General features: G+C 42.7%; 2 protein-coding genes across 3 annotated transcripts in view; one reads left to right on the top strand and one right to left on the bottom strand.

The window, feature by feature from the left end:
• LOC308390708 (uncharacterized protein) overlaps window positions 1-9,431 on the bottom strand; it is a 55,324-nt gene extending 45,893 nt beyond the window's left edge. For both annotated transcript variants that reach the window (XM_080872959.1, XM_080872960.1), the window contains exon 1: window positions 8,846-9,431. The gene's annotated coding sequence lies outside the window, so the exon portion shown is untranslated. The remainder of the gene's footprint in view (window positions 1-8,845) is intronic.
• A 7,433-nt stretch (window positions 9,432-16,864) lies between these two features.
• On the top strand, window positions 16,865-23,150 carry LOC308391644 (BCL2/adenovirus E1B 19 kDa protein-interacting protein 3). The gene is made up of 6 exons (XM_080874302.1): window positions 16,865-17,086; window positions 20,013-20,163; window positions 20,426-20,507; window positions 20,623-20,696; window positions 21,336-21,482; window positions 22,420-23,150. Exons 1-6 carry the CDS (start codon window positions 17,044-17,046, stop codon window positions 22,466-22,468), a joined length of 546 nt encoding a protein of 181 aa, XP_080730428.1. The 5' UTR covers window positions 16,865-17,043; the 3' UTR covers window positions 22,469-23,150.
• The last annotated feature ends 2,587 nt before the right edge of the window (window positions 23,151-25,737 follow it).

The following is a 25,737-nucleotide window of genomic DNA, read 5'->3' as shown; positions in this document are numbered from 1 at the left end:
AGGTTGTCTTTTTGGCTTACAACCACGTGGACGACGGACTCCCACTTATCAGCCAATTTGTTTTTTCCCCTAATCCGAACATTCCTTACAAGCACGCGATCTCCGACACCTAAGACAGATTCGGTTACATGTTTGTCATATCTAGTTTTGTTACGTTCAGCAACTTTGCTTACATTTTTGGTAGCCAGTTGGTAGCTCTCCTGAAGGTGAGATTTGAGGGCTTTAACATACTGTGAGTGAGATTGCTGCTGGCGATGGTTCAGGGGGACATTGAAGGCAAGATCAATGGGTAACCTAGGCTGTCTGCCAAACATTAACTCGTACGGCGTAAACCCTGTACTTTCATGTTTGGTGCAGTTATACGCGTGAACGAGTGGCTTAACAAAGTCACGCCAATGTTTCTTGTCTTCGTCTTTGAGTGTACCCAACATGTTTAGCAGGGTTCTATTAAACCTCTCCACAGGGTTTCCCCTGGGATGGTAGGGTGAAGTTCTGACCTTCTGAATCCCAGCTAGGTCGCATAACTCTTTGATAGTTTTTGACTCAAAGTCTGCTCCCTGATCGCTATGCAACTTCTCGGGAAAACCGTAGTGGATTATAAAGTTTTCCCACAGGGCCTTGGCTACAGTTTTAGCCTTTTGGTTGGGAGTTGTCATTGCTACAGCATACTTCGTAAAGAAATCTGTAATAACTAAGACATCTTTAGTGTTGCTGCGATCTGGTTCAATTGTCAAGAAATCAATACACACCAACTCTAGAGGTCTGGTGACTTGAATGTTTACTAGGGGCGCCGCCCTCTCTGGCAGGGTCTTTCTGCAAACACACCTGCTACAGCTTTTGATCTTTTGCTCTATGTCTGAGGCCATTTTTGGCCAGAAAAATCTGGTTCTGGTTAAATCAAGGGTCCGGTCAAGACCAAAATGACCCATGTCATCGTGAAGGCTTTTGAAAACCATAGATCTTAGACTTTCAGGAAGAACCAGCTGGTACTGTGTCTCTTCACCTACTTGTCTTTTTCTGTACAAAATCCCGTTCTGCAACTCAAGTTTGTTTAACTCACGCAGAAGGATGCTAAGTTGTGGGATCTCGTTGCGTACAGTAGGAGGAGATGTTTCACCTGTTTCAAGCTGGTGTATGATTTCACTGATAGCAGGATCGTTTGTTTGACTTTGTCTTATCTCTTCTTCTGACAAGCTTGGAATGACAGGAAAAGCATCACACTGGTCGAAACTGTCGGGAACAGCATCAACGGACGTAGACAGTGAAGTTACGAGTGGGCAGGCGAGAGCATGGTCTGTGTCAAGAGACTGGACTAGATGTTTCTCACATATTGCACTGACAGCTTGAGTGGGAACGTGAGTGAAAGGATCGGTGCCAGGCAAGTGGTGTTGCACAAACTGACGGATCCGCTCCTGTTCCTTCAGGGAGACAAGGTCATTTAATGGCTCGAGATGCGGACGACGAGATAGGCCATCTGCGTCCATGTTTTGTTTGCCTGCTCTGTACCTAAGCTGGAACTCGAAAGAGGACAGGGCGGACAACCAGCGATAGCTCGTCGCGTCTAACTTAGCGGTGGTCAAAATGTAAGTTAGGGGGTTGCTGTCAGTTATTACTGTGAAAGGACTGCCATACAAGTAATCACAAAACTTTTCCGTTACAGCCCATTTGAGGGCAAGAAACTCAAGCTTATGAGCAGGATAACGGCTTTCGCTTTTGGATAGTCCTCTACTTGCGTATGCAATTACTCGCAACTCTCCCTCCTGCTCTTGATAAAGAGCTGCCCCTAACCCGATTGTGCTTGCATCTGTATGTAATACATAAGGCAACTTGGGATCGGCAAAGCCTAGAATTGGGGCAGAAGTCAGTTTGTCTATAATAGTCTCAAACGCTTTCTGACAACTCTCTGTCCATCTCTCCCCGAAAGGAGCTTTTGGCTGAAAGTATTGGACGTAGTTGGACTTAGAGCTATTGTTTTTTCGCAGTGGGGGGTATCCAGCAGTTAGGTTGGTAAGGGGTTTTACGATCTTAGAAAAGTCCTTAATAAACCGCCTATAATACCCTGCAAACCCTAAGAAGGAGCGGAGTTCTTTCAAGTTCTTGGGACTTGGCCATGTTTTTAACGCTGCTACTTTCTCGGGGTCTGTTTCTACACCGTTTTGGGAGACAATGTGCCCCAAGTACCGAACTGACGTCTGAAAAAACATACATTTTTCAGGCGATAGCTTCAGACCGTATTCTTTGAGACGATTAAGCACATGGAGAAGGCGGGTCTCGTGTTGTTCGAGGGTTTCGGAGTAAACTATAAGGTCGTCTAGATAGACCAGGACTTCCTTAAGGTGGATGTCGCCCATACATTTCTCCATCAGCCTTTGAAATGTGCTGGGAGCGTTTGTTATGCCTTGAGGCATCCGGTTGAACTCAAAGAACCCCATCGGACATACGAAGGCTGTTTTGTGCTTATCTGCCTCATCGACCTCAATCTGGTAGTACCCACTTTTGAGGTCAAGGACCGAGAACCACTTCGATCCTGTCAAGGCGGAGAACGCTTCTTCCAAGTTAGGAAGCGCGTAGGCGTCTTTGATGGTGTTCAGATTCAACTTACGGTAATCTACACAGAGTCTTACGTCTCCATTCTTCTTCCTTACCACCACTATCAGTGAGGAAAATGGCGACTCGGATTCGCGAATGACACCTGCATCGCTTAGCTCCTGCAAATGCCTCCGTACGGCGTCAAGATCTTGTGGTCGTACGGGACGGGGTCTGTGCTTAAAAGGGGTTTCATCGCTCAGTTTGATTTGGTGTTTTACTTTGTTAGTGCAACCAAAGTCTGTATCGTGTAGTGCAAAAACCTCCGACATAGCACTTAACTTTTGTGTGATTCGTTCTTTCCATTCAGCAGGGACTGGAGAATCAGCAAAGTTAAGATTAAGCTCAGCAGGGTTTGAGCTGGGAGTCTGTTTGGACTGCTCTGTGATCTGACTGTTTGGTATGATCTCTTGAATAGCATGCATTTCAGCAATGACACTTTTCGCAGGGATAACTATGTCATGCTTACTTTCATTTCGCAGGACCACTGGAAGCTTTTGTGAGGGTTTCTCAGCAAGGGTAAGTAGACAGTTGGTGACCAAGACTCCACCTGGCAAGGAGGATGTAGAGGGGGTCTCGACTACTACCCACCCGCCTGAGTGTTCAGTTTTTGCGTGGACTAAACCCTCTAAGACTCGACTTTGGCCTGCAGGAATGACTTCAGGCTCTTTCCCTGACAAAGTGACAAGACCAAGGCTGTCGTCCTCTTTTTGCTTGTGTCTTTGTTGTAACACGCTTAGCACTACTCTATAACCATAAGGCAGGATACTGAGGTCTGTATTAGCCAAGGAGAGGCTTTCAAAGACAAGGTCAAGAGTGTTAGTGCCAATTAAGAGAGAAGACTGAACACTAGAGCGTGTGTCTGGAACAATTAATGCAAGAGAAGACACAGTAAGTTCAGTACCAAAACAGTTCTTTGGAAAGGTAATGTCGACACAAATATAGCCTGAATATGGAACATTCTGACCATTTGCAGCTTCGACTTCTAGCAGGTCCTGTATTGGATGGATTTCAAGGTCTGCAAGATTGTTTTCATAGAACGATCGGGACACTGTGGTCACTTGCGATCCGGTATCAAGAAGGCAGTTGCAAGCTTGATCATTGATTTTCACTTGAGCAGTGTACTTAGCTCCAATTAGACCCTTGGGTAGTTTCACAGTGGCTGATTTATTGTTTGAGAATCGTTTTTTGGGTTTATGTGAAGGTTCGGTGGGACTAGTTTTGTCCGTAGCACCCATTTGTCCCGCAATGAGGGCTCCCTTTAGTTTAAAGGCTGTGTTTGCTTGTTTTGTCTATCCCACAGCAACTGTTTTTCTTTCAACTGTTTCCTTTTGTCAGTGACTAAAGACGGGTTTGGGTCATTTGGGCACACAGAGGCAATATGGCCGTCTTCGCCGCACTGGTAGCAGTAACCAGGCCTGGGCCTACTCTTCGCAGCTTGGGATGTCAAAAGGGTTCGTTCGGGTACTTGAGAGTTGGTCTTAGCAGTAGCTTTTGGAGGGTTAGACTTTTTCCTAGGAGGGTTCGGGGTTAATGTTGCGAGATGGCTTTGAAGCTGACTGATTTGTGCCTTTAATTCTGTGACCAAATCCTTTTGAGCATCTACTGGTGGGTCTACTTTCTGGGGTTTCAATCTTGTCAGTTCACTCTGCAGCGCAGTTATTTGTGTTCGCATTTCAGTGAGATCGTCTTGCATGGTGAGCGCAGGAAAGTCAGCATTTGCAGCAATAGAGTGAGAGGCTACTTTTGGCCTGGTGGCAGCAAAATGTTTTTTCATTCGGCTTTCTTTTGCAGTATGCTTGTCCTCTTCCACTCTCAACTGTAGCAGCAGCTCGGTGAATGAGGGGGGTTTATCTTTTTTCTTTTCGAGCTGAAGATCTGTTAACAAGGCATTATCCCAACACCCCCGACAGAATTGACGCAGAAGGTGTCGGTCTGCTTCACTAGCTATGACACCGCCTCTTTTCAGAGCTTTTGAGAGAGCTGTTTGCAAGCGATGGAGGTAGTGTGAAGGCTTTTCACCTGCATCTTGTAATGTGTTGAGGAATTTGGCGAAAAGCTCGTCGCCATCCTCCACAGTGCCAAAAGCTGAATGGAGTAGTTCAAGATAAGCTGAGGGCAAGGCTTCAGGGCCCAGAGGTTTCACCACGTTGGCAGCAGGCGGTACAAGACTGTGTACGATTTTCCGTGAGCGTTGCAAGTCAGACAGATTGGGATCGTGAAGTATGAGCTCTACACTGTGGCGCCATGTATCAAAGTCCACCTCATGACTAGGACAGGGCAGTTTGCCTGAAAAATTTCTGAGGCGGAAGGAGGCGCTCACTGGTGAGACAAGAGCTTCACTTCGCACTATGTGCTCTACTACAACCTTTTGCACATCAGGGTGTGTTATAAAGCTCTGTGGAATGGTAGTTTGTAGATCTGGTTGTGTCTGGTTGACTGACTCAGAATCGCTGATGCATATATAGCTTTGATCAGTTCTGCAGTTTCACTTTGGATAGGTTGGTCATTTGCTTGTACTTGGGTTGTTAGTTCACTATGTGCATCTGGGGTAGGAGCTTCTGTGCTGTGTGTGACTGACTGAGCACATTGGGAAAGGTGTTCATGCAGAACAGCTTCAAAAGATTTGCCACTAAGTCTAGCAATGCTTTGCAGTTCATTGAAAAAACTGTTGGTGGCGACGTTGGTAACAGCTGCGATGTACTCAGGTGACAGGGCTCGTATCTGATAAGTGACTTCATTCGGACATTCAAGTGTGTAGGGTAGTAAGGGTTCAAGTGTCGACAGAGCAGATCCACTCTCATACTCTACAATAGCATTTTTGTGGTAAGAAGACTTAGGGTCATCTATCTTAAGGGTTCTTGCTGTTCGACCATATCTGCTTAAAAAGTCTTTTAAAGCTTCATCAGCGTCTGTGCCTGTAATCCCACTAACAATAACTGAGTTTGGGATTTTAACATTTTCTCTGTCAACTATTTCCATTTTGCCGGACTTGGCCTATTTTTGAGGTCTGGGTCAGAAAAAAAACTTGAGGGATCAATTACTGCTCCTGGCTGGCTCGCCACTTCTGTAACACTTCTGGAGTCGTTACAGTATACTAGGACCAGTTAGGTTCGACTACTAGAGCAGTAATGAGCGTAGCATGTAATAAAGACCACAGACCAGTAAATACGTTTAAATTGCCGGCTTATTATTTTGTGAAGACAGAGAATAGACAGTTATAGACACATTACATAAAACATTCAACATCACACATTTAAGGAAAACAAGATGTTTTCTTTCCCCTTCTTAGTTCAGTATGTTCTGTTAGTTCATCCTATTTATCTCAAAACCTTTTATTTGGCTTTAGAAGGATGTTATTCTCAACCTAGGTTATTGTTTTATTTATTTCAAGTTCTAAGTTCAAGTTTATCCTTTGATCTATTTGCATTAACACTGTGTTATTTTAAATCAAGTTCAGTTCTTTAGGCCCAAGATTTAATTTAATCTTGGTCTAGGTTCACCTTTAAATTCTCAACCAGTTCTTATTTTGTTTTAACCCAACAAAATTATTTACACTTCCATTAACACCATTACAGCATTAAAATGTAAGGTTGACCAAAATAAATTACAAAAATAAATAAATAAATGTAAAACTGAAAACAATTCAGCAAAAGGCTGAATAAATCCCTTAAACAAACAAAAGAAAGTTTTCTTTGTGTCCTTTAACTATTAATCCTGGAATTGCTCCGAATGATTATCCAGTGCTTTGAAAAGTCCGCTGTTCTTTTGCAGAGGTGTATGGATTAATCCTACCAGTTTTATCAGCGAAAGAGCTCAACGTCCAGCAGGGGGCGTTTTCCTTTTTCCTGCTCGGTACAGTTCAATGGGTCCGTGGGCGGCTCGCCATCTTGTTTCTCGCTCAGCGGATCAAACTCCGATTCTAGCTCAGCATTTCCCGATCCAAACCTTAATGGCCTACCATAACAACAAAATAAAGTGCATAAACATTCGAAAATAACACACGGGTAGCCCTTAAATAACAGTAAAAGTCCGTTTTTTCTAGCTTATTTAGCCGTAAATGAGGTGATGCCAATATGGCGCGCTGAAACACCGTCAAAGGCCTTTGAACTGCAGCCTGTGTGTCGTTTAAGCACGAATCCACCGTTTTTAACATAAAACAACATAAATCTGCTACCTTGGCTCTCCATTTGCATGAAATGAGCAATATAATACAACAAAAATTTCTTGCATGAAATAAAAGACAATTTCTGAACTCACCAAGTCCCGTTCGGTTATGTTCACAACGTCACCAAGGCAAGGACAGGTCGGAAAAACAAAAATACATTCTCCAGAGTACAAAAATGGCTTTAAGTAGATTTTTGGCTTATTTTTTACTATTTTTTCACTCATTTAAGCAGCAGCTCTGCAAGGAATGTCTGCATTTCTCCCTCTCGAGCATCAAAAAGAAGGAACAACCCGATTGGGTGTGGCTAATCACAGGAGTCACGCTGCAGCGTGCCCTTTCACAATAAGAGTCTCAACACATATTTTAGCCATTTTACCTGAATTAACATAAAACACCATGAATTAGCAAGTTCTGTACCCTTTTAACATGTTTTTAAACACAAATGAAATCCTATACCATGAATTATATCATTGCTGATGTTTTTAATGAATTTTCTAACCATTATGATCTATTTATTGACTATTTATCACCTGTAATATATTTCTTATGACTGTTTTTACTAACAGGCTTTTATTTGTTGTTAGCTATGTTAACCAGGGTTACAAACACCTCGTAACTCGTGGTCAGACGGACATGTCCAGTGCACAGCAGCATGTTACACGTATGCAGCACAGTCCACTCCCCTGGGGGGGTTACTCTCTGCCAGGCTGCGACGTTGCTGTCCAAACTAATGTCCCAAGAGTACATCATAGTGTGTTACCTATGAAGCCAGCATGCTGTCAGTCCAGTGGAAACACCTGGCCCGCAGATAGGCATATTCTCCAAGTGCATAAATGAAATTAAGAATAAAAGAAAAGGACACGTTAACTTCTCCTGGGCAAAGACAGAAAATGAAGTGACGCAGATAGATGACAGATTCTTTCTTTTAAAAGCAATGTGCTAAAAGAAAAAAAAAAGTGCTAGACGGAAGAGCTGAGAGACAGCAATATCTGACCTCTTTAGAGATGAGAGATGAGATGAAAGGGAGCGATACAGTGGTGCAGCGCAGAAGGAGGGAGAGAACAAGGGGGAAAGAGTTGCGCGACAACAGTCGGGATTAACAGCACAGCGTTTCTTCACACAGGAAAAAGCGGGCGCACGAATCTGCACCTGCGCACGTGCACGTGGAGGTGTGTGTGTGTGTGTGTGCGCACCCACGCGAAAGAGTACGTGTACGGCTGGGATTGTTTCATGCGCGCCAGTGACAAGATTGCGCCAGTGACAAGATTGCTTCAGTGACGGATGCAAACACATATGCAAACTATGAGAAACAATTACTCTCACATGTGTGAGAAGATTACTGAAGCATGTTAATATGATTGAAATTGAAATGCTCATGTTGCCAGAGCAGCACACACACGCGTGTACGCGTGCATAAATAAACACACACACACACACACACAGATCCATACAAATGGAATTCCCCCATTCAGAGCCTCCTCCTTAAACTTTCTGTGCATAGCTCCAAACACTCACACACTCACACATGCACACACACACACACACAATCCTGCTCATGACAAATGTGCAATGAAAGCACGCTGCTGGAACCTGCAACGCCACACCACCGACAAACCAATCTGAGCTTCTCACTCTGTAAGCTTCTCATAAAGCTGCCCAGTATCAGTAAATGACTCCCACACCTGCAGTAAAGCAAAAATCCAGAAATCACTAGATTTCTCACACACACTCACACTCACAAATCAGCAGGGGCACACCCCCACTGCTGGAATATGTGCACACACACACACACACACACACACACACACACCTGCCGAGTATGTAAACAAAATGTATGCAGGCACGTGTGTGCACGCATGCGAGGACCATTCAGCGGGCTGATGGGAGCCAAAACAAAACAATAAGTCAAATATGTCCTCGCTGCCAACGTCCACTGCACGCAATCAACACAGACACTTGTACGCTGCTTTTTAAATCTCACCTCTTCTCTGATTTGCCTAACTCTCCATCTCTATGGTGATGCTGCAAGAAGGCTGCTGATGAGATTGCTGTACTATCTTCCATCAGGACACAGAACTGAGTCACACATACCTCATCTCTCTCTCTCTCTTCCTGTTTTCCTTCTGTGTTGTCTTCCCACAAGTGCTCGCTCCCTCTTCCCAAGCTATTCCTTCACGTCGCTTCCTCCCATTCTTCCATCCCTCTGGCATTCATGTTTGCTTTTTTTTTTTTTTAATTCCCACCTCTGTCACTGCTTCTCAGTGAGCTTCGCACCGTTCCCCTTCCTCTGTGCAGAGTCCATCTGCTCCTCTCTTGTCTCCCTTTCCTCTCCAGCTCACCTCTTTCTCTCTCTCTCTCTCTCTCTCTCTCTCTCCTCCTCCTCCTCTCTGGTTGTGTCTTCCTCTATTTCACCCTCCTCTTTTCTCGTAGATTCATGCCTTTCACGTGGGAACCCTTTTATCCATCCCTCACAGCTTTCAGCTCCGCTGTGCCTACCTAGTTGTCTGAGCGTTTGTTCTGTGTGTGGAAGTGAAAGGACAGGAGGGGGAGTAAGAAGGCAAGAGTGAGCAAACAGGCAGTTATCGTCTCAGATGCTCCTCTCAGTTCTCCCCGTCCTGCTCCTTTTTTGCTCTCTCGCCTTTTCTCTCTGCATCTCTTCATCATGACCTCCTCTCCATGTCGCCATGCAAGCCCCCTGTCTCCTTGTAAGCAAAAGGAGGGAGGGGAGCGAAGAGAGGCTGGGGGAGAAGGAGTGTGGGATGGAGAGTAGGAGGTAGGGGGAGGTGGAGCTAGTGAGTCGGTCTAATTAAAAAGCAGAGTATGTACGGCTGCAGAGAGCGAAGAGAGGAGACAGTGAGAGGAGGAGAGGGGAGGAGAGAGGGAAGGAAAGTGATCTAGGGGGCGGATCTAAGGGACATGGAGGAAAGAAGCAAAAGAAGCAGTCAGTGGGGGGTAGAAATGAAGAGCATGGGGTTGTTTAAGGGGGCGGTGGTACGTAGAGGCTAGTAGTGCGAGATGGAGGAAAGGAACGATCTGACAGGACACCAAGGTCAGCTGGAGAGGAACGCAGAAAGGTCATTCATGGAGAGGGGGAGGAAGGAGGGGGAGAGAAGCAGGGAGAAGGCGATAGAAACAGACAGGTAGAATTATTCTACAGATATCTCCCATATGAGCGGGGGCAGCAGAGCAGGGGGGAACCGTGACCAGCAGGATAATAGAGACACATGGACAATGGCCCTCAAAGGCAGAGGAAGCTCCGTAGTCAATGAAGGTTAAACTGCTCCCATGGTTTCAGGCCTCTGGATTAACATGCATAAGTGCCGTGCATGCAAATTAAAAAGGAAAAAACACCGACCTGTATTACATCAATCGCAGATTTTTTCTTTTCACCTCATTTTCTTTCCTGCCTAAAGTTCCAAGCTCACTTTTTGTTTTTCGGTGGGGCGAGGGGGTGCTGACCAACTGATGTACATCGAAACTATCATCGCTATACTGGCTGTTATTACCTGAGGCTAGGCAGCAGAAACCACTGTACTCTGCAGAGATAGAGAGATAAAGTCTACACCTAAATGCCTTCAGGGCTGAGACACCTCATCCCATTTTATCAGCTCTGATCACTTATCTTGTCCCATCTCCTCCGTCTCGATCAGACTTACATTAACATCCCAGCAAATCTTGTTGGGGTTTTTTTTTCCTAATGTCTAAGATGTTCTGTTTTTTGTTTTTCTAGAACTGTATGGATTTAAAGTGCAATCACATGCATAAAGTGCATAATGACTCCCAGTGATTTTAGAGCAAGTGGAGCTGAATGGAGAGGCACTCCCCTGCAACATACATACAGAACAGGATATAATATACTATAATGCATGGGTACATGTGAATACTAAGGCTTGCAGCTACATGCACTACTACAGATACTGCATTTAACTTCCTGGCAGACAGACTAATATATAAAAAATATATATTTTTGCTTTCCCTGGAAATTGCCACTCAACATCTGCATCCCAGTACTTAAGCAGAGTGACACAGTGTTTGAAAGGATCACCCAGGGTCGCACGCTGGATTGAGAGCTTCAATTTGCACGACCGAAGCCACTTTGACTCCTTTGAGAGTTAAAAGAGCTCGTAATGTTAGAATCAATGTCTGTGGCTGTCAGCGTGGTGGAACGGCAGATGGAGCAGCGGAGGATGATGACAGGAGGACAGACTCAGTGAGGCATCTAAACAGACAGAGCAGGCTGCTGATTAAAGCGAGGACCTTGAGTTTACGGACAACAAAGAGCTTCTGCTGGCGGAGCTTCAGGTGGTGTTTAGCGTACTGTCCATTAAATTTTGATGACGTTTGAGGCTCTCTACAGTCTCATGCGCTTCACTGTGGATTATGAGTTGCGTGAGGGTCAAGCCATTTTTAGGAGATCTTAAAAGCAGCTCTTTATAGCTTCAGAGACTTTCAGATATGGAGGCCGTGCGCACACTGCTTTATGAAGAGCCACATTTTTTTGGTGCTAGTCCACAACTTCAAATTCCACTGTGGTGATCCTTTGACTTTTTCCATCTAGTGCTAATATGAAGCAGAATTTCACTTTATTCAAATACTTTGGTTTGTGACCAAGCACAGCCACACAAAGCTACAAGTTTATATTCTGCACAGAGCTGTCATTTTAAACCCTTTGCTTGGCTTTCTCTGGCTTTGTGCTGCCCACGGTTACCATGCACTTGGGTGAGACGGGGGATTGTAATTATTATTTAAACTAATCCAACGGTGGCCTGCTTGCACTCAGTCAGATCTTGTTTTCAGAGAGCACCTACAGAGCCACCAAAGGAACACCACTAGTTTCCCGTGGCACTCATTAATCAGCCTTTGTGTGTCTGCAGACAAAAAAAAAGACTTTTAAGCAGATCCTATGATGTACACTCAGATCAAGTCATCAATCACAGCCTAATACAAGGTTTGAGGCAAGGGGGCATGTCTAATGGTGATATCTAACTGTAGCCATTACCTGAAAAGCTTTTATTATTTTTGCTATCTTCTTTTCAAACATGATGGATGAACGAGGTAGCGAGTCATTTGCCGGACCTGAGTACAGTTGGCATCTCCCTCTTTGATCTGAGCCATGCCCAGGACAGTGTCAGATATCTTTAGTTGCTTTGATGGATGAGGAGAACTTTTCCCGCTTTGTTTCTGGGCTGAATAATGACTTTCCGTGTCTGTCCCCTCGTCTCGAAACAAGGCTGGAGGTCAGAAGGGAAAATGCTTTTTGGCAACATAATAGATGGGTGAGAAGATGGACTGTGAAAATCGAGAGGTTTCTGGCTACTGCTGTTGCCCTAACAAAACATTGCATCATCCCTAATGCCGGGGCCTCACGTCCACCCTCAAATAATAAGTCTTGGAAAGTGATTTACAAAACAGTTTAGAGGCTCTAAACCAGTTTTACTTGGATCAATGAAATGCCGCGCAGCATGTGGCGGCTCTAGCTTTAATAGAGGTAAATAAAATTGCCTCGGGACGTGGTGCTTTTTAAGGCCTCTTTCCACCAGGTGGGGATGTTGTTCATAAAGTGTTGGGCAGTGTTGCGTCACAATACACTTTTCCAAATGATTCAGGAAAAGAAAAGCAAATCTATTTCACCAAAATGCTCTTTTAACTCATTGGACACTCAAGGGCTTTATGTTTGCTAAATTAGAAACTACTAGCAACTATCAGAATAAACGTGATGATCATGGTTATTTTTTCCTTTTCTTGCACGACTGTGCGCATCCTCCTGTGATGAATGAAATCCAGCAGAGCCTCTGTACCGCCAAGCGTCTTAAAGAAATGTCGCAGAAACAGATGAATCACTGGCCATGGGGTTTATTTGATGCAGAGCAGAAAACAGAAAAATCTGACACACGTTCCTGATTTAATTCATTCAAACTTTTTCCCCCTTTCCCTCTTTCCCTTATGTTCCAGGTACATGTAGCTGATAAAGTGATGATGCAGCAACCATGAACGCCCTGATCTGCTTTGGTCCGTTTCATTTGATGTTTTTAAGGCGCACATCAAAGACGACTCTCCAGGATGTTCAGCTTGCCAAAGATTAAAAAGGGAGGACGTTAGAAGTGTTTTTTAGAGTTGAGCAATGACCTTATCTTAGAGACCTATGAAGCTGTGATTTTATCATAGAAAAAAAAAATGCAATAATTATAACAGATGTGCCAGTATTTGAAAATATTTTAGTTTGGTTATAGATAATATCAAACAGCAGACATTTTGCATGAGCCTCCTTAGGCTGAAATGTGAAAGCTGTAACACAAATCAAAGATACATATTTTAAAAGTGTGTGCGTGTGCCATTACTTTCATGTACTCTATCATTAGTTAGAAACAAAGGCAGATCTTATTGTTTCCCTGCATTCTCTCTGTTGCCTTTAGCCTGCAGTATTATTTTGGGCTTGTGGAAATAACAGGTGGGCACTTTATGGGGTTGCTGTTGTTGTAGCTTGGAGATTATAAAAGTGGACTAGTTGCCTGAAAGATGCTGGTTTGATGGCAGATGCTGTCATGTCTTCCTCCTCGTGTTTTTCGCACACAATCCCTGACAAAAAAAATAAGCATAATCCATAAAACCTTAGTCCACAGACTTGCATCGTTCCAGACTCAAACCAAAACAGGTTTGTGTGTCATTTTTCACAAGCAGTGGGGGCATATTTAGACTGTTTGCACAGTCTGAGTTCATTCAGTGCAGTGGAGGGGACTGCCTGCTTCAGAGTAGTCTGATTAAATAGCCAAGATACACTTTTGGGTTGTAAAGACTATGTAGCTATGACGGCTCTGGGATTTAGAGGAGACAAAGAGTCATTTAATGCTTTATTGTATACTACAGCCCTGTAAAAAGTAAGTACACCACATGATTCAGTAGCTGTAGACAAACCTTTAGGTTCTGTTCTTTTTCAGACATTCTTTGACTCTTGAATACTTTGTAGAGAAACAATCCCCAATCATCATTTCTCCACCACTGTGCTTGACATGTATTATGACGTGTTTGTGCTAAAATGCTTTGTCTGCTTTGGTACTGTGCATTATGGCTAAACATCTCCAGTTTGGTCTCATCTGTCCAAAGGACATTTTTCCAGAAGTCTTGTGGTTTGTTCAGATGCAGCTTTTCAAATCTGAGCTGTGCCACCATGTTTGTTTTTTTTTAAAGAGGCTTTCTCCTGATAACCCCTCCAAACAAGCCGTACTTGTTCAGTCTTCTTCTAACTGGGGCCTGTAGAGTTTGAGATGTAGCTCTTGGGTTTTTTGAGGAGTCTCTGAGCATTTCAGTCTGACCTTGGGATGAATTTGCTGCGATGTTCACTCCGGGGAAGACTGTGGCATTTTGTCAACACACACCTGAACACTACAGAGTGGCCAAAGCGTCTGTTTTGATAGAGGTCCTCACACATGATGATGATCAATTAAGCAACTGCATTTGATTTGCAGCACGCTCTTAATTCCTCTGGTAGCAGTAAAAATGTATGTAGTTTTTATTCGTAATGCGCAGAATCGCATGATTACATATGGTAATTTAACACTGTTTAGGTCTTTTGGTTGAATTATTTTAAGTTGCTAAAGATCTAAAGTATCTGTAGTAACCACAGAGGTAAACTGATCAGAAGCTGACTTTATTGGCACACACTGGGCAAATTAGAGTATAGAAAACTACAATGAAGAGTCAGAGGAGCAAATAACTACAACTCAGACACCATCACATCTATCACACATTTCAAAGCCCTGAGGTCTTCTCTACCACTAACTGTGGGTGCAAGAAAAGAACAAATGGATAAAACATATCAATAGCCTGGATTATTTTAATAGAAAGGAAGAAATGATGAAAAAAATAAAAGAGAATAAATAAGAAGGATAGTGTCCCCTTAAAATGAAATAACCTATAACCCATTGTAAACTCAAAGAGCTCTGTGAAAATTAAGAATGTCCACTCACTCTTCATGCTGTTTGTCATTCACATCTGCCAAACAGCAAGAAAGCTCCTGGTTCAAACCCTGGCTGGGGCCTTTGTACAGTTTCTACACGCAGTAATTGTTGATTCTAAATGGAGTGTGGATGCAATGTAAATAAAGTGCTTACAGCGTAAAGAAGAAAGCATTGTGACCTGTAGTCTAAACCACTTGGTCAGTAAGAATATAAAAGCACTATATAAATTCCAGTCATTTCCTACAATGCAGTACGCTCTCATTAAAAATCTGCATTATTATAATGGCTGAGTAAGCGGATTTTTTTAAACCAACAGCAGCACTTAATGCAAAATACTAAAAGATTTACAAAATGCCTACAAATGATGCATATCTGTACGCGTGGGAAGGAAGAAAGGAAACGCCTTTGCATGTCTGTGCCAATTGGCCCATTGTCCTATAATCCATCCATGAATCAAACAAATAAACTGCTCTCGTGCAGAATTAAGGTGATATAAATATAAATCTCCAGAGGAATGTAAGAGCCTGTTCCCAGAACCAAGAAAAGTATACTTAATCATCTTTTACAAAGTAAAACAATAATTAAAAGTATTTGCTTTGAGAGAGTCTCAAAGCATGACACGCTGACATGAAGAACAGGCCTACAATTCAGCTTACTGAAATGAGGTGCTGTGCAAAAGTTTAGACCTTTATCCATCACAATAGCTAAAGTGTCCCATAAATGAGTGCAAATATACAGACAGAGGCTGAATTTAAGCCACAAGAAGAGCAAGGAGTTTTGCAACAGATGGAATCACCCCCCGGAGTCCGTTTTGGGCATCGTGAAGTCACTGTGGGCTTACATGAAGAGGCAGAAGTAATCCACAGAAAAACCGTGGCATCCAAGATGCTGTCAAGTACTATCTAACTCTAAATACACTGCTAATGGAGACACTACTAGTTAACTTTGTCTAATAATAAAAAAATGAAAAATGTAATTGGAACAAATATACATAAAGAAAACATGAAGGGGGCTAACACTTTTTCACTGTATTTCTGTATCTAAGTGTTGATAAAAATCTACTACAAAGTACTTTTAGAAAATGTAATGCATTACTTTCAGTATTTAGTCCCTCTAGAAAGTCATTTGCTCCATTAATCTTTAAAATTTACAACAAAGCCAACATGGGTAGAATTTCCACCTGTAACGATACTAGACTGTTGACCTCTGCCCATTTACAATCAAGTGTTGGCTGGTTGATTGGCATCGCCATCAGTTTAAGTATTTATTCAAGCACTTTGATTCCAGAGGTCAATCACTACTTGCTTTGTGTTAACATAACAGACTGCGGTCTTGGGCTTTCAGCTCATTGTGGCCCATTGAGTTGATACAATGTTGCATCCACGTCCATCTGTCCACAGTTTACAAGACCTGCTACTCCTACAGTATCGATCAGAGTTTAGTGACTCTTGCACACAGTGATCACCCAGTGGCTCTTTACTATTACCCACACTGTGCTCAAGGCCAATATCATATTTGTTGTTTTACAGTCATTAACACATAAAATGTTTTACTTTTGTTCATTCTCCCTGTAAATAATTGCTAGTGCTGTACGATATTGCAAATGTTGGTATTGATCAGATACCAATAAATACACAACAATAGCCATGCCAATGCTAACAATAGTTCAACATATGCAGAGCAGAGTAATGGGGCACAACTTATGAGAAGATTATTATTATTTTATATATTAGGATTGTGGGTCAACTTCTGTTGTTTAAATACTTGTGTTGGCAATACATAAAATAGATGTACACAAAAGTTTCAGACATTTTCTTTACAGCGCATGTTTGAGGTATATTTTTTCATTTCAAAAAAAAAAGAATTAATTTAATCCAATTCAGTGGGTTACATACTGAACCTAGAGGATAGAAACAAAGTATCAATCTTATCTTGTAGTATCGATCCAGTACCCACACCAGCGTCGGTATAGATACTAATTACCTAGTAACTGCTCTTAACAGATCATTAATGGTGTGAATGGTGGGTGCAATTTGAATAGGTGCTCAGGACTATCTATCCATCTATGTGTGATGTTAAGCTGCACAGTCTGTTTGTTTACCTCTTCCTTCTTGACACGTGGGAAAGCGGAGAGGGAGGGGGTGCGCGCGGGGAAGGGAGGGCACGGGGAGCGGATTAGCGCTGCGTCGGTGTCATTTTTAGACTACACAACAACGCAGAGTGACTGAGGGTAACGTGTACAGGGTAGAGACCGGTTTTGCACCTGCTTGTCCTCCTGGGTCAGTGTCAGCATCTCTCCGAGCTCTTTCTCCAGCCTCTCCCCAGCGTTCAAACATGTCTCTGTCCGGCTCGCAGACGCCAGAGGACGGACTCTACGGTGAGTGATGGTGGCACATGGACCAGGCCGTTGTTTCTTTGTTACGTCATCACTGTTAACTATTTGCCTTTTAATAGCGTGTCTGTAGCCGATTGTTGCATACCTTAAACAGGCTGTAAATTAATTTTGCGTGCGCACGGGTCGATTTATACTCCAATTTCACGATGCAAATGTCAACAGTGTGTGGGCAAAACATTTCAGGCAATGAGAACATTCATTCCCTCAGTGTGTTTGAATGAAGAGCTAGCCAGCCGTGGCTGCTTATCAATGGAGACAAGATACTAACAGCCTGTCAGACTCTGAGAGCAGGTGTGAGAAGAGGCCACAGACGGAAACAAGGCACAGGCAGTTTTATAGTTGTCATTGTCGTTGCTACTGTCATTGTGTAAATGGATTCCCTGACTCACCTGTTTGTATCTCTGTAAGCCAATTAAGCTGCGGAGATTTTCTGATACTTATAGCTCCACTTAGCTGGCTGCACATTGCTTGGAACAGAGGATGCTGGGTAAAACATGTGGATCACTGTGAGCTGTATCATTGGGAGCTGTACAGTGGAAATCACTGATGTGCAGGTTGTTTACTAAATAAATAAATAAATAATAAAAGATCAGTTTGACAAATATTTGATTTCAGCCCAAAACTGAAAACCCATCGCTGATATGTCATCTGATAGTTTCTTGCTAAACAAGAAACTATCAGATGGTAATTTCAAAATCCAATAATCCAATATATCCACCAGCATTTTTTTACTTTCACACACACAAAACATAAACAGATTTCCCTCACATTTGTTGCTAACAGGGAAGGTAGAGTGGGTTGTCTACCAATTGGAAGCTTGGTGGTTCGATCCCTGACTACTTGAGTCCGCATGCTGATGAGTTGTCCACAATGAATCCATTGGACTGTGAGTGTGTGTCAATTTTAAACAAGGTGCATAGATATGTAAAAGTGCTTGTATGAATGTGTGTGTGATTGGTTGTAGTAAAAAAGCATTTTGAGTACTCGATTAGGGTAGAAAAGTGTTATATAAGTACCAGTCCGTGTCTTCACATTTCGTTAATAGTTAGCTAGCTAGGTATTGATCTTCTTTTTCCCACTTTATTTCAGGGTCTCCATGCCCGTTTCTATCACAGCCTTTTTAAATGTAAAAAGAATCACAATTATTGTCTGTATCAATACATTAAAAATATAAATGCAACCATATTTTCATATTTTATTTATCTTTTTTTTATTTTTACATCCACATGAATAGGACACAGCTGCTTTAAAGGTAACTTTATATTCAATTCTAGAAAGACAAACAAAATCTGAATCTCCCGTGCTGTCCAAAAATAATCTGATTGCCCTGCAGCCATTCTTTCAAACTGCACCTCACACCCTAATTTTTGTTTCTTTTTCTTGGCCCTAAAATGGAAACAGTCATTCTCATCCTAGCAGAGCACAAATTAATCTGTTGTGCTGCAGTTCATTGAGTCTTTTCACATCCTGGCTCCACATTACATAAAGCTGATTTGGCAGCGGCACAGATGAATGTGTACAGGACTGCGCCATAGAAACTGATTTAGTGCTGCAGAGTGGCATCACATAGATAAGGCAGCCAACAAGGCAGCTGTTATGTCACAACTCCCCTCTGTAGGAAAATAACTAGGGCAATGGCACAGTTTCCTCTGCCCTCCCTTCCCCCCATTACTTGCTTCCACCCCCTTCAGCACTGTGCCCGCTCATGCATCCACCGCCTCTTGTTATAAAGCGTCATAAACCAGGTAAAGTGACAGTCAGAGAGGTCAGATGAGGAAGGATACTTTGGTAGGTAAATGAGGGGAGCTGTTTTGTAAGTGCTGCCTCTGTCCGAGAGATGTGGGGCAGCATGACAAGGGAGAAACAGCTAGAGGAAGGGAGAGGGTGAATGGCTAATCTCTCACAGAAATAAGTTCTTGCGTAAGCAAGCATGCTGTCAGGCTGAGTTAGCCCTGCCCCACTGTTTAGCTGTGGGAGCGCACACACCATACAACATGCGAGCATGCATATGTGTATATGCGTGCATGTGTAAATCCCTTTCTGCTCCTGTGCCCGATCACCAAACCCCGCCCCCGTGTCCATTCATTCATATGCAGTTTATCTTTTCAGCACTCATTGATGGGAAGAAGCAGGCACACTCTGCCTTGCTCTCACTGTTTATATATGATAATATGTGTGTTTTTTGGACGCGGCTCAGCGTGTCTCCATCCAGCCACGAGCTCTGTGATTCTGAGGTCATTGCGTGTCATGTCAGGACAGCCGCAGGGCAGCTTCTAAATCTCCACATGCCAGTGGACAACAACACACACCTGTCCATTCACTGCCCACTCGGCGCTAAAGAGATTAGAGTTCTAGGAAGGACCTAAAAACGTGCATCAGTAATGCAGTGTGAAATTTGCTCTGACAATGTTTCGGAACCGGGTTAGGATCAGTTACTTGGCAGTAAAAATAATCTGAATATGTCATTATGACAATAAAGCTGAAGTAATCTGCATAACATAGTTGGGTAATCAAATGACTTAAGTCACGTTAATGGCAAGTATAAATAAAAGAATCAGGAGAAAGTGTGGGCTAACTGCATCATTGCATAGAACATTAAAAATGAGTTTTTCACATGTAAAACTATGCACAACACGGTTACTTTGGACCTTTCTGGGATCACACAGACTTCAAAATGAAATATGTACAGTTGTAATTATAGTAAGATTATAAACAAGACAACAAAATGCCCATAAATGTTAAAAGCTCCATAAAATGGCTTCTGTTTGTTTACTTTCCACATCATGACTCCTTCTTGGCTTATTAGAAATCTAATATAGGTGTACTGAGAAGCATTGTTTTTTTTCCCCTTCTTACCGACACCTAAGCGTCAGCACAAACTCAGCTTGCCCTCCTTTTTTCTTGTCAGGCTCCTGGGTCGAGCTGGAGGAGCTGATTGCAGCCGTGAGCCGCAGAGAGAGCCTGACAGGGCCGCAGGACAGCGTTTCCACCGCCCTGCAGGGGGAGCTGGAGAGGATCCTCCTGGAGGCACAGCTGGAGTGCGAGCGGAGTAGAGACAGGTAATGATGCAGTTTGTTGGCACGAACTTGTTTTGTTTGGGGAGTTTGGGGCGGGCGAGCTGCACAGTGAGGTGTAGAAGTGATTTGCACAGTAATGAGGTTTGTTTTGTGCTCAGAGGAACTTTGCTTGTTTTCCACGGCGTGTTTACTTTTTCTGTTCTTGTTTGTTGGGCTGTAAAATTATCACGCTGCAGCTTGATTGTTTCTCCAGACCGCACCCACCTCGTACAAGTTCACTTGTTTGTTTGTTTTTAATCCACAGTCCTCCACAGGCCACGACTCCACAGTCCACCGGCTCACCAAGACCCACCAGTGAGCACGACAGTGACTGTGTCACTATACAGGTGCTGGTTTTCATTTGAACACAGAGACATGGTTAATATTTATCAGATAAAGACATCAAAAAAATATATAATTTTTTCAAATTATTCAACATCATCTGATTCTTGTTGCGTTCAGGAGGATGGTGAGCGACGGGTGGACACTGACTGGGTGTGGGATTGGTCCAGTAGACCTGAAAACATGCCACCGAAGTAAGCCTAGCTCCTTTGAATGTTACTGTTATTTATTCCTGCTGTGATGATTTACTCCAGCAGGCAAGTAGCTTAGTTTGGCTTAAAGACTGACAGCAGGTGACTCGAGGCCCGCGCCTCCAGAGGTACATAATTAAAAGATTCTTTCTAGTTTAAAAAAATAATACATTTTAGAAAAAATGAATTGTAACACGAACCAGCCAAGATTCATGACGTCACCCTGGCAGTATGCCCTCTAAATATGCATACAAGTATAAGTAAACAAAAATAAGCTTTTTGTTTGTTTGTTTTGGTTTGTTTGTGTGTTTATAAAAAGCCTGTTTTACTCACAAAACATTCAATAGCACATTGTTTTTGTCTTTTTTTGTTTTTTTTAATTTAGTTGGATTATACCTTTGAAGCCCATGAATCGCTTTCATTTTTATTTATGCTGCCGCACTTGACATTTAATCTCCTGCAATAAAATAAGCCTGTTTGACAGGTAGCAGTTCTCAGGCTCTCGGTTTCTTTCTTGTATTCTCAGGCTTCTCTCTTGTGCTCTCATTATCTCTGTTTTTTGTTTTTTTTTTCCCCCCCGCCTTTCAATCTCCGTGCTTCCGCATCTCTTATCTCCGACGCCTCTCTCTTCCTTCTCTGCAGAGAGTTTGTGTTTCAGCACCCAAAGCAGCAGAGCTCCCTCAGTGTCAGAAAGACAGAGGTGATGAAGAGAGGCATCTTCTCCTCCGATGTTCTCCTCATTCTTGTTCCCTCGCTGCTGGCTTCACACCTTCTCACGCTTGGAGTCGGGTGAGATTCATTCACATAAACTTGACATTCTTGGTAATACTTGGGGAAAAAATAACTGGATGCTTTTCATCCTGGTAGAATTTGGAAAGTGTGCAAATTAAGAAAGCGATCAAAGAGTTGACCCCTGTGTGCCCTTCTAAGTGGTTTTAAAATGATGTTGCTGATGTGCAGCTGAAGCTATAGATGTAAGAAAAACAAGCTTGAGACAAGTTAACGGTAGGGAGGGTCTACCTTTTCACTGACAAGTTGCTACCTTATGATAATGCAGTGCCCTTAGTTTCTGAGTTATAGCCTTCACTTATTTGATACATCGGGTGTCAAAAAATCCATATACTACAGCCGGTTGGTTTGTGAGTTACTAGGAAAATTTAGTCACAAAGAAGATGCTGCACCAAAACCTTTCTGTGATTGCTTTGGTTGCTAGCAGATTACCATGGTCTCCTGTAGTTTGCATGGAAGATGCTGATTTGTCTGCACACACTGAAACAATGTGATGCAAACTGGAAACAAATAACTTTCAAAGAACCATTTTTCCCTTTTGCTGAAACCAAAATGTTTCAAAAGGCACATTTTTTTTTGTATTTTAAAGGGTTTCTGTCCCTTTCTGTCACAGTTTTTGCAGTTCCACTGTTACTGATTGGTTAGTTAGCAAATGTTTGCAGATAAGTCGGCATCATACATGCAAAATAAAATATGTTAGCAACCAAAGCAATCACAGGGAGGTTTTCTCTTTGCAACCAAATTTACCTAGCAGTATTCTGCAACTTCCCCCAATCACTTTCCAACATGTTGGGGAATACATATTTTATCCTCATGATCAGCAGTTGCAAAGTGCTTGATTAACAGTCTCCCCGCCTGTGTGACTGGGGTCCAAGGGCTATAGCAAAGGATCAATCATTGATTCCTGTTTTTTTTTTTTGTTTTTTTTCCTTTTTAGGATCTACATAGGAAAGCGATTGGCTGCATCCACCACCAGTACGCTGTGACAGCAACTATACGCCAGTGCCCCTATTTGCTAACAGTGTGGCCAATAAGGTCAAAGTCCACCCTCTGTAATGCACTAATTTGCCTCCTTTCTTTGTCACCTGTCTCTCTATCTATCCAGCAGTACTCTGTCTTTTCTGTCAGCCTCTTTGTTGTCTGTGCATTTCATAGGGCCCTGGGAGCAGATGGCTGCTGACCAGTGAGTCAGACTGAGGTCACTTTTACTCTCCCGCAAAGTAACACTGATCTCAACCAGCTAATCAGGAGTGTAATCCGAGGGGGGGTAGTTTTCCTGACACAAAAGAAGAGAGGGAAAGAGAATTCTACTCAGCTAGAATAATAAATCCCTTTGATGGGAGGAGATGAAAACTGTTTGTTGGGAACGGTGTGTTCCAACAAAATGAAAAGGATAATGTGCGATACCCATTCACCCAACCTCTGAAAAAGCAAAATGTCTGTCATTTGTCAGAAGCAATGATCCTCTGTAAGACTGAGCTGCTTAAAGCGGTTCTTAGCTCTTTCCTTTTTTCTTTTTTTGGTCGGCCTGATGGTGAATCTAATGTAGGGACTTCTAGTTGGCTGAGTGAATGTAGGAGAGGCTCTGGTTGTGCTTTTTGTCCCGTAAACCCATTAAATATTTGACCTCCGACAAAGGCAATCACGATCCCATTAAACTTCACTCCTCCAAACCTTAATGTGTCTCTCGGGTCTTTTATTCCTCTCCTCTGCTCTCACCCTGACAGCATGTATTGTACACATGCTCGTCTTTTCTAATACATGTGGGGAAAGTGAAGAATTTTTAGCCAGCAAAGCACAGAGATGTGCTGAAGTAAGCGTTGGCCACTGTATGTGTACATTTCTATGCTTTGCTAGTCTGGAGATTACTTGCAGGCATGCAGAGACAACAGCAGCAGCAACAACAACAAAAAGACTTTTAAAACATACTGTGATGTTAACAACCTGCAAATGAACCGCAGCATCTGTTTAAAATTGATTCCTGTTTTCATATGAGGTAAATCACTGCTAATGACTTTGTTTGTTTGTCCTGATGAGCTCTTTGGTGTGTATGCCACCGGTGCTCCTTAAGCACATTGTTCCCCTGTGAGCACTCTTTCTCTTGTCTAACCGAAACCTTCCAGGAGCCTTATGACATCTGCCTTTGTCATTCTTACCTCACATAAGTCACCCTCTTCCCTATATTTTTTAACAAGTTGCTGCTTTGACTTGAATCTAGGATTTGACATTTTATTGCCTTCCCATATACTAAAAAGCTGTTTCCTCTTAACATGTTGTAAAAATAGCTGGCTTGGATTTTGAATGGTGGGGTGGGGCTGGGACTGAGAAGCCACCAGGGTTTTGCACGGTTGCCTTGGACATAAACGTGCCCCATTTGTTTTCTGTCCAGCCTGACCAAGCACAATTACTTTATCAGCCATTAGCAGAGCGTTTGATGTGAGGGGTCCTGCTGTGCTAATGAGCACAGCAAGCAACTTCTAGACACACCAAGCTGACGATGCATCAACAGGCCTGCTTTGGCAGAGCACAAGAGCACCTGGTTTCCATTCACAGACCCCAACACATAACACGCCCAAGCAATCTATGGGTAGTTACTGGTGCATGTTTTGGCACCAGTTTTACTCAACAGCGCAAAAGGAAACGCTTAGTTCATGAACGAGGTGAATGCACGTGCTCCGGAAATGCCCATTCATCATCTTTGACATAAATGAATTTGTCACACAGCATAGTAATTCAAGTGTGTTGGAGCTTGTATAAATAGAAAAGCAAGTTGAAATTTTTGTTCTATCCGTCGTGGTAAATGAAATGAGCTGTACTTAATACATTAGCAGCAAGTAATAATATAACTATGAAAAGAGCTCATTTCACAACAGCAAATTATAATTCTGGGCTGAAATTATTCATGCAAAAAACCATTATAATAGAGCTTGCAAAGGCTCCCAGTGGTTGAAGGCTATTTCTTAGTGCCACGTGCATCGTGAATGTAACCAAATCACCGCTCAAGCAACAACAAAACAACAGCAGCAAAAGGTAAGTCAAATGTGCACCAAAACTGTTCAGTCTGTAGAGCTGATACTTTCCTTCATGACAACTGTAGAAGGATCGAATTGTTCCTATTACAGTTCTCTAAATTGTATTAAGGTCTAAATTTAGCATTATTAGGGGCGTGGTCACTATGCTGCCATAGCTGTGTCACTCTCTGAGGTCTAAGTGGTCACACAAACCCTAAAAGCCTTTACACACCAGACACGTAAAATCAGCTAATATTACTTGGGTCAAAAATATTTTTCACCTATTCTAATTGCAGCTTTTAACAGTGACCATGTAATTTCATCTGACGAATTTGTGACATTTTTTTTTAACCAAGCCCAAGTTTTCCTATATTTTGAATCAAAATAACCAGATCTAAGAGTCCAATCGCTGGATTTGGCAACACGTGAAATACTAGTGGAACTGGTGCAATACCTCAGACAAACTGCCTCCTCAGATTTGGTCCCAACTCTCCGAACAAGAGCTCAAACTGCCCCCACTGACATCCTGAAATATATATAAAGCTGCTGTGATACAGCTCCGACTGCTGGATCACACAATCAGATTCTCCCTGCTGAGGTCTTCTTCTGAAGATTGGATGCATCCAGAATCTGTTTCTTCCTGTTCTTCCATCACGGTGCCTTCTTTATCTCTTCTACGCATAAGATCAGTAAAATCTTAAACAGATTACACAGTTTGATGTATTTTATTGGTAGGTTTCTGTTTTGGGGGGGTTCTTTTTTGAGTCAGGACACTGGAGAGAAGATGGAGAAAACACATGGCAGATTCTCTCCAATAACCTCCTGGCTTTAGCTCAGCAACCAGGAGGTCTATATTTTAATCTGAAATTAAAGTAAACAAAATGCAGTAGAGTAAAAAGGTGAAATACTTTAACACAAAGTAACACAAAATACATCCATGTCTGCACAAAATCGTATTATGTGGATAATGTCTGTATGAACCTATGTGGGTGACTGACCAAGAGCATGTCCCTCAGGGTGGGAGAGATTTAGATAAGGCTTCTAAACTATTGGCTCCTTTGCAACCCACATAATTGTTTCTTGCCTTGTCAGATGACATCAAACGATACAAAACTCTGTGAAAAGAAGAAAATCAGAGGAGTGGCACACCTGAACTGTTCTTTAGACTGTTAATTTAGTCCTGTGAATTGTCCCTGGTTCAACCCCCTAAGCCGTTTATCTTGTTATTTGGACAAACAAGCAGC

The sequence above is a fragment of the Rhamphochromis sp. 'chilingali' genome (genome assembly GCF_963969265.1).
Source record: "Rhamphochromis sp. 'chilingali' genome assembly, chromosome: 2".
NCBI lineage: Eukaryota > Metazoa > Chordata > Actinopteri > Cichliformes > Cichlidae > Rhamphochromis > Rhamphochromis sp. 'chilingali'.
The sequence above is the reverse complement of the archived record's forward strand: the minus strand, read 5'-3'. Positions and strand labels throughout refer to the sequence as shown.

Excerpts from the sequence above, each read along its gene's own strand:
- LOC308391644 (XM_080874302.1), top strand. The coding sequence starts at position 17,044 with ATGTCTCTGTCCGGCTCGCAGACGCCAGAGGACGGACTCTACG. Across the intron at positions 17,087-20,012 it reads GCCAGAGGACGGACTCTACG|GCTCCTGGGTCGAGCTGGAG; the intron begins GTGAGTGATGGT and ends TTTTCTTGTCAG. Across the intron at positions 20,508-20,622 it reads GTGACTGTGTCACTATACAG|GAGGATGGTGAGCGACGGGT; the intron begins GTGCTGGTTTTC and ends TGTTGCGTTCAG.